The sequence below is a fragment of the Zonotrichia leucophrys genome, chromosome 14 (assembly GCF_028769735.1).
Source record: "Zonotrichia leucophrys gambelii isolate GWCS_2022_RI chromosome 14, RI_Zleu_2.0, whole genome shotgun sequence".
In the NCBI taxonomy this organism is placed as follows: Eukaryota; Metazoa; Chordata; class Aves; order Passeriformes; family Passerellidae; genus Zonotrichia; species Zonotrichia leucophrys.
The window spans coordinates 13305091-13313301 of record NC_088184.1 but is presented as its reverse complement, the minus strand read 5'-3'; the positions used below and the strand labels follow the sequence as shown (position 1 = coordinate 13313301).

The window sequence follows — 8211 nt, the reverse complement described above, 5'->3', positions numbered from 1 at the left end:
TGGTTTATTTGTGTGTAAACCTCTGGCTTTTGTTAGGAGGTGTTTAGAAATTATTTTGACCTGTCCCTATTTCATGATGTCTCCCTGGCAGCCTGTAATAGTTGCTGGGTCTCCAGAACTTTTTTTTATCAGCTGAACTTGGTCACTTTGTGTCCCTGCATGTGACTGTGGGCCTTTGCTAGCTGGGGTGTAGGTGGAGGAAGCCAGGTTGGGCTCTGTGGTGGAGTGTGAGAGGCTTAGATGGGGCTGTGTGTCCTTACATCAGACCTTGAGCTTCTCCTTTTGGAGGTGAGAGGCTTTGCCAGGCTGGTGTGTCACAGTAAATGTGAAAGCCCCAGGATGAGGGCTGGAGGAAGGGGGTGTTCCTGTCACCATGGGCTGTCTGTGTCTGGCTTCCCCCTGGGATTGCAGCAGCTGTAATTTTTGTAGCCTGATATTAAGTGGTAGTTTGTGCTTCTATTTAGTTCAGTGGCTCAGCTGCAGCGTGTGAGGATCCTTCCAAGCTCTGCTTGGGGCAGGGGACCTCCAGTGTCTCCCTTGCTGGGAGTGTGGGGTGGAAATGTGTGGCCCGGGCTGCTGGTGGGAGTGGAGGGTCCCAGCCCCCTCAGTGGCTGGCAGGGGATGGTTGTGGGCAGCTGTGACCTGACCCTGCTCTGTGCTGACCCCCAAGAGCACGTGAGGGTTCCAGCACCTCTCTCAGCTCTGCCAAGATGCCAGTCAAGAAGCACAGCCAGCACAAGCAGTTGTTCAAGAACAAGGGCAAGGATGAAACTGTGAGTACCCACCTGCCTGTGCCAGCATTTTGGACCCCAGCAGAGCCCACTGCTGGCAGGAGCTGATGGAGGGGCTTCTCAAGGTCCATGGCCCCCAATCTACCTGTGGGAGGGAATGGGGAATGGCTCTGGAAACCTTCAGCTGGGATGCTTGGGTGGCTTTTGGGATGTGGTGTGGGGCTGGCTGGGCTGCAAGGAGTGTGGTGGTGCAGGCAAGGGGGATGCGAGTTCTGAGCGTGGTGGTACAGGCAAGGGGGATGTGAGTTCTGAGCGTGGTGGTGCAGGCAAGGGGGATGGAGTTCTGAGCGTGGTGGTGCAGGCAAGGGGGATGCGAGTTCTGAGCGTGGTGGTACAGGCAAGGGGGATGTGAGTTTTGGGTGTGTGGCTGGGGAAGGGAGATGGCTCAGCCCCAGCCAGCTGAGCTCTCCACAGCAGTTATCCCTGTGCAGCTGGGGCTGGTATGGGATGTCAGATGTAGGATCTGTCAGCTTGATTTAAGCCAGTAGAGATGAGGATTTGCCTTTCAGGTTCAGAAAATCTACTTTTAAAAACACCCACTGGTTGCTGGTGTATCCAGCAGCCCATGTCCTTGGGAGGCACCAAGGGAGAGCCTTCCTCTGTCCCAACTCCTTCATCACCCTCCAGGCCATAGGGAGGAGGTGCTGGCTCCCCTCTCCTCCTGTGGGAAATGTGGGGCGGAGGGATGAACTCCCTGGGGAATGGGGCAGTGCAGGTAGGAGTGGGATGCTGTTCTTCCCCCAGACCCTGCGGAGGCAGAGGGTGGAGGTGAGCGTTGAGCTGAGGAAGGCCAAGAAGGATGAGCAGCTCCTGAAGCGCAGAAACATTTCCATCCATGAGGAGAATCCCTCTCTGGGAGAAGACAGAGCAGCTGAGGTGGTGAGTGCTTGGTGCTCTGCACCTGGGCAGGATCAGTGCAGCAGGAATCATCCCCTACTTGGGCCACTATCAATTCCAGCTGGGGTGACCTGAGTCAAGTGGCTGGTGCCATTCCTGATCTCCATGCCCAGTGCTGGGGAGTGTTTCAGGCTGCCTGGCCTTTGTCTGTGCAGTTTTTCATGGTGATGCTGTCCTCCCTTGATGGCAGGTAGAACAGGCTGGTGCTCTGGCTCTGGGAGCTGCTGCTGTCTGGCTCCCTGCACAGCCAGGGGTAATTACTGAGCTCACAGCCCATTATGGTGTCAGTGACTCTTTCACTGCTTGATTACAAGCATTAGCTGCCTTGAAGGCTTTTGTGGATTGTCTTCCTCTGCCTCATCTCCAAACTGTGTTGCATAAAGAATAGACACTGCTTAGATATGAAGTGGTGACTGAGCTGGGTCTAGACAGCTGATTGACTGCTGAGATTAAACCAGAGGGAGTCCCAGCTCCCTGGCTGGCTCTGAATCATTCCCTGTGACACAGATTATTCAGCCCTCCTTGGAGGAGATCCTGGAAGCCGTCAATGGGGAAGACACCCAGCTGCAGCTGCTCGCCACCCAGGCCGCCAGGTATGTGCCCAGGTGCTGGAGCTGTGCTGGGGCCTGGGGGCTGCAAGTTCCTGTTTGAGGAGCTCTCTAGAGAGATGGCAAAGGGAGACGGAGCCTGGTAACCCAAACTGCCCATGGGAATCTCAGCTGGTGCCTGTTCTGTGGCCTCTGTGCTGTGCTTGGCTCACAGTGCTGCATGAGCCCAATCCAGGGGCTGGCTGTGCTGCCCCGTGCTGTGCCAGGAATTATCTTGGATCCCACAAGAAATCGAGTGCCAGTGCTTGGGCAGGACAAGGACTGGAGAGCCTGGCTCTGTAAAGGGTCAGTGCTGAGCAGGGCTGTCCCCACAAGGGTGGGGGCACAAAGGACCACAGGGCTATGGGCTGTGGTGGCACCACGCAGGGTTCCTCATGGCTGGCTGTGCTGTGTCCTCTCTCACAGGAGAATTCTGTCCAAGCACAAGGACCCCCCCATCGATCAGTTCATCCAGCTGGGGATCATCCCCAGGCTGGTGGAGTTCCTGGGCCGTGCTGACAATACTGCCCTGCAGTTTGAGGCAGCCTGGGCACTGACCAACATTGCCTCTGGCACCTCAGAGCACACCAGGGCCGTGGTGGAGGGAGGAGCCATCTCAGCCTTCATCTCCCTGCTGTCCTCCCCACACATGCACATCAGCGAGCAGTCAGTGTGGGCCCTGGGCAACATTGCAGGTGAGGAGACCTGCAGGGGCATTTGGAGGTCCCTGACTGAGCCAGGGACTTGATGATCCTTGTGAGCCCCTTCCAGCTTGGAATATTCTAGTTCTTCTGGGGAGATGAAGCACTGGAGCTCCTCTCCATGCAGCTGGGTCTCTGAGCTGCTGCCCCTACTGAACCCCATAGCCCTTCATCCCCTTGGTGTTGCCTGGCAGCCTTTGAGATACTGTGTTGGCTCTGCAAGAGGGTTTTGGCCAAAGCCAAGGGCAAGACTCTGTCTTGCTGGGGTGGTTTAACCCATTAATGTCACCATAGGGAGAACAGAATGGGTCCTGCCTGGCTGGCCTGCTGGCACTCCAGGCTGCCCAGTAAATCCTTCCCACCTGGAAATGCCTATGGTGTGTGGCTGGTGGGTCACCCAGCCCTGGCCCTGCAGGTCTGATTGCTGTTTGATGTTGACTGTCCTGTGGCTTGGGCAGATGCAGTGACCAACCTATTTTATCTGTCTAGGGGATGGCCCTATCTACAGGGATGTCCTTATTGCTCGTGATGTGATTCCTCCCTTGCTGGCTCTGGTGTCACCTGCAATTCCAGTAAATAACCTTTCATTTTCTTGATTTAACAGCTCTTAATCCCTTGGGTGATGGGTGAGTCCACTGTCTGCCTTGTACACAGCAAACCGTTTGTGTCATTGAATGAGACCCTGCTCTAAACTGCTTTTATGGCCCTGCCAATGCACAAAGCTGGGGGTGCCAAGCAGACACTCCAAGTCAATGTGATCTCTTCCATCCTGGCCTTTCTTATCCACCTCTGACTATCTCAGGCTAGGAATAAGATGAAACTGGTGCAAGGCAGGCTTGCATATGCATGTGGAAGGGCTGAACTTGCCCTGCAAGCTTCCTGCTGCTGCTCTGTGGTTTGTCTCTGCCCTCTGCAATGGTTCCTGCCCCACTGTTCTGTCTCTGGTGTGTGTGAGAACCTTCACAGGCTAACACAGACTGAGAGGCTCTTGGGGGCAGTGAGCATCTCACACCTGCCTTGTGTTTCAGATTGGGTTCCTGAGGAACATCACCTGGACCCTGTCAAACCTGTGCAGGAACAAGAACCCCTGCCCTCCCTTGGATGCTGTGCAGAAGGTTCTGCCAGTCCTTGTCATGCTCCTGCAGCACGAGGACAAGTATGTCATCGCTGACTCCTGCTGGGCTGTTTCCTTCCTCGCTGACGGCTGCAACGATCGCATCCAACTTGTGCTGGAGACAGGGATTCTCCCAAGGCTTGTGCAGCTCATGGACAGCCCAGATTTGATTACTATGGTAGGGAACGATCAAATCTCCACCCTGTGGTCCCTTAACATAGAAAGGTCTGAGGAGAGGGAGGGCAGGTGCCCTTGATCTGTGTGGCAGCTGTGGTGTGCTGTCCCCTCAGCCCATGGAACTGACTGCCTGTCAAGCCACTGCTTGTTCTGCTGGCTGGGGCTGGAGGCTGGGTAGAGGCTCTAAAGCTGCTTAGAGCAAACAAGGGACGACATGGCTGTAAATAAACAGCCCTCACCCACAATGCTCTCCTTGTGTGAAGGATCAAGCACTTAGGGAGGGATCTTGCTGGGCTTTCTGACATGTATCCCTCGAGGTAAGGACTCTCCTCATCTCTTCTAATCTCTGTCTAGACTCCAGCTCTCCGTGCCATTGGGAATGTGGTCACAGGCACAGACCAGCAGACCCAGGAAGCCATTGATGCTGGTGTCCTGACTGTCCTGCCCCGGCTGCTGAGGCACAGCAAGTCAGGGATCCAGAAGGAAGCAGCATGGACCCTCAGCAACATTGCAGCAGGGCCTTCCTACCAGATCCAGCAGATCATCACCTGTGGGTTATTGCCACCTTTGGTGGAGCTGCTTGACAGGGTGAGAGATGGGCACAGGGCTGCTGAGGGAGGGATGTGGGGTTCAGGAGGCCTGGGATGGATCCTTGTGAGGCATTTGGCCCCAGACCACCTGAGCAGGCTGTTTCAGAGCTGTTGAGGTCCTTGGGACAGCCTGAGCATCCCAATTTGTCAGTACACCTGCATGGAAAGACATCCTGGAGCTGCCCTTGGCACCTGTGCCAGGTGTCCATGCACCACCCAAAGGGGCTGGGAAAGCTGCATATGAGGGAAATGGTTATCCCGGTCTCACACTCCTCCTGGAGGGTACTAAAGCTCGGGAATGCCTTTGCTGTGCTGCTCTTCCAGGGTGATTTCAAGGCTCAGAAGGAGGCTGTGTGGGTGGTGGCCAACTTCACAAAAGGAGCAACAGTGGATCAGGTGGTGGAGCTCGTCCGTTCCGGGGTCCTCAAACCTCTGCTCAACCTGCTTTTGGTCAAAGACAGCAAGACCATCCTGATCATCCTGGACACCATTTCAAATCTCTTCCTGGTGAGATCTGCTCATCCTGGGTGCCATTTTTTAATCTTTTCCTAATATGATCTCATCTTTTGACTTCCTTCTCCCAAAGAGCAGCAAGGAGTGAGCCAAATGCTCACTTTGTGTGGTTAGAACAATGACTGTTGGTTTTTTGATGTAAGACTTCATGTTGTCTAAATTTGTGTTGGATACCCTTGGGTTGTCTAAAGGGCTTGGCAAGATTGAGTTCCCCAAGTGCTGCTCTTCATCCCCTGCTCTCTGGTTTGGCTGACAGCCCCCAGCAGAGACTGGTAATCCACAGGCACATCCCTGGCATCAGGAAGGGGACCATAAATTCAGGGGCTGTGAGCCTTTGACTTGTAGATCAGGGTTGTAATTACAGAAAAGACCATCTCAGACCTGTAACTGATGTTCTGTTTTCCTGCCTGGCTTTCCAATGTTACAGGCAGCAGAGAAGCTGGGAAAGACAGAGAAGTTGTGTCTGCTGGTGGAAGAACTCGATGGTCTGGAGAAAATTGAGGATTTGCAGAACCATGAGAATGACATAGTCTACAGAGCTGCCCTGGACATCATACAGAGATACTTTTCTGATGAGGTATGTGAGCCCTTGCTGTTTCTCAGCTGAAAATGTGAAGTTATTACACACTGGAATGAAACACAGATTTTAAGGATACTGGAAGAGGATTTTAAAGGAGACCTCCACATGACCAGAGTAGTCCTTGCAGCTTCTTCCAGCTGCTTTTAAAGGTCTGTAAAAGCTCTGAGTTGTCAGCCAATGAGCTGGACGACAGACATGGATGTCTTGATAGCATCTTGCTGCTGGAATCTAAACTGGCATCAGCTGGAGTTACTGCAGTTACTGATATGAATACCAAATGTGGAGAAGTTTCCTCCTTCAGAGCTGAGCTGGCTTGTCACTATGAATGGCAGCCTCCTACTCAGCTGATAACAGTGCTCAGGTTGCATTTGGATTACTTGACCCTTCTCATGGTAAGGAATCCATGGAAAAAGAGGATAGGACACCAGCTAGGAGCTGCAAGGGTCCAATGACTGTCACAGATGCCATGTTTGGTCCTGGCCTTAGACTTGCAGATGGCAAAACATCAGGGAAGAGGCTTAGAGGTCTGGCAGGCCTTGGAACTGTGGCTCAGTTTGGGTGAGAGCTGCAGCAGGGGGCCAAGGTTTGGCTTAGAGCTTCACCAGAGCAGGGTCTGTGGGGTGTCCCTGTGAGAGGCTGTGCAGGAAATTCTCCACAGCAGCTCTGGCTGGAGGGGCTGGATGCCAGGGAACATCTCCCTGAGCAGTCCTGGCTTGCTGCTGTTCCAGGCAGGCCATTTAATTTCAGTGAGCTCTACTACTGCAGCCACTTTTATTTCCTTTTGCTTCTGGAGTCTGAGCCCAAAGGTTTGGCTGCTGTTGTGTGTGGGCTGCAGGGACACTGCAGCTTCAGGCTGCTGCAAGGAGCAGGAGGGCTTGGCCTGGTCTCCAGGAGTTCTGCTTCAGTCAAGCTGAGCTTAACAGGATTTTTAAAACCAGACTGAAACGGAGTTGCTGTGAAAAACTTAGGTTTATTCAAATGCAGACTCTGTAAGTGATTTCTATCCTTTTCCTCCTAGGAGAATTTAAACCTGGAGCCCCAGACTGGCCAAGATGGGCTGTATGATTTCTCAGTAGAGAAGCAAGACTTCAACTTCTGAAGATGAGGCATGACACAGCTCTAAACTGGTGGGTGGAAGTACCTTGGAAGAGCTCAGACATCCAAACCATGAGGAGCAGAGATGCTGAGCCTTTTTACTTCTGAAACCAGTCAATAAATTGCACTTTTGGCTTTGTACCTTTTGCCTTTAATTATTTCCCCCCCCTCCCCTCTCTTAAGCTGCTGTTGCAGATGACATAACTTATTTTTTCCCAATAGCATCTCAAGGCCTTGCAGGAGTGTGTTGGAGCCTCTGGGCAAATTTTCTTGGTGGAGTCTTTGTTCTAAGTACATTAAACTGCAGGAGAGCAGCATCCTGCAACCGAATCCTTGAGCTGAAACTCCTAGGCTTGACTTGGAGTGGCTGAAGCAGCCCTGAGAGCACTTTGAGAGGTGTTTCACCTTCTGCAGGCACCATCACTGCTGTGGGGAAGGAGCTGAGCCAGGGCCAGGTGGGTCAGGGGCCTTGCTGTGTTATTTCACCTGGAGAGTTGAGTGTGGATGTGGGAGCTGCTGAGCAGATGCTGCTCCTTTGCTGTTGGAGGCAGTGCAGGGGCAGGGATTCAGCTCTGCTGCAGCTTCCCTGCTGCCATCCATCAGCCTGGAGCCCATCAGCCTCTGCTCTGAAATTCCAAGGACCTGAATTTCAGGTTCCCATGGTGTGTCCCTGGCTCTGGTTCTCTTCTCTCCAAGCCCTCCAAGTGTGGTTCCCAGCAGAAGGTGAGGATGGAATTGAGCCATGAGCTCAAAGGTTTTGTGCTGTGGTTTCTCAGCCAGCTGCTGGCCACTGCTCCAGTGCTGATGGCTCCCAGCAGACCCTGCCCCAATCTTTGCTCCCCAGGGCTTGAAGCACCCCAAAAGCTTTGCTGGAAGCTGCTCCCTCATTCTGCTTTCCCTCCCTGCTTTGGGAGTTTGGCTTTTCAAATTGACCCTGGGTGGGCTCAGGGCTCTGCTGCCTCAGGTGCAGTGGGAGGTGATGGGACAGGCAGCTTAATCTGGGGGGAAAATCTCTTCAGGAAACAGAGACTCTTCCTCTTCCCTGGATCTGCTCATCAGAGGATTTATGCATTTCTCCTGCAGGCCACCCAGGGAAAAGGGAGTTGGTGTTGAATGTGTTCTCTGGGAGGAGCTGGGCAGCCTCAGTGATGGGTAGCAGGGTTGAG

General features: G+C 53.5%; 1 protein-coding gene across 1 annotated transcript; it reads left to right on the top strand.

Moving 5' to 3' along the window:
- The first annotated feature begins 462 nt into the window (after window positions 1–462).
- On the top strand, window positions 463–7186 carry KPNA7 (karyopherin subunit alpha 7). The gene is made up of 10 exons (XM_064726221.1): window positions 463–773; window positions 1536–1670; window positions 2196–2281; window positions 2702–2970; window positions 3466–3548; window positions 4005–4268; window positions 4622–4855; window positions 5182–5364; window positions 5798–5947; window positions 6969–7186. The coding sequence occupies exons 1-10, from the start codon at window positions 711–713 to the stop codon at window positions 7047–7049; spliced, it is 1548 nt and encodes a 515-aa protein (XP_064582291.1). The 5' UTR covers window positions 463–710; the 3' UTR covers window positions 7050–7186.
- The last annotated feature ends 1025 nt before the right edge of the window (window positions 7187–8211 follow it).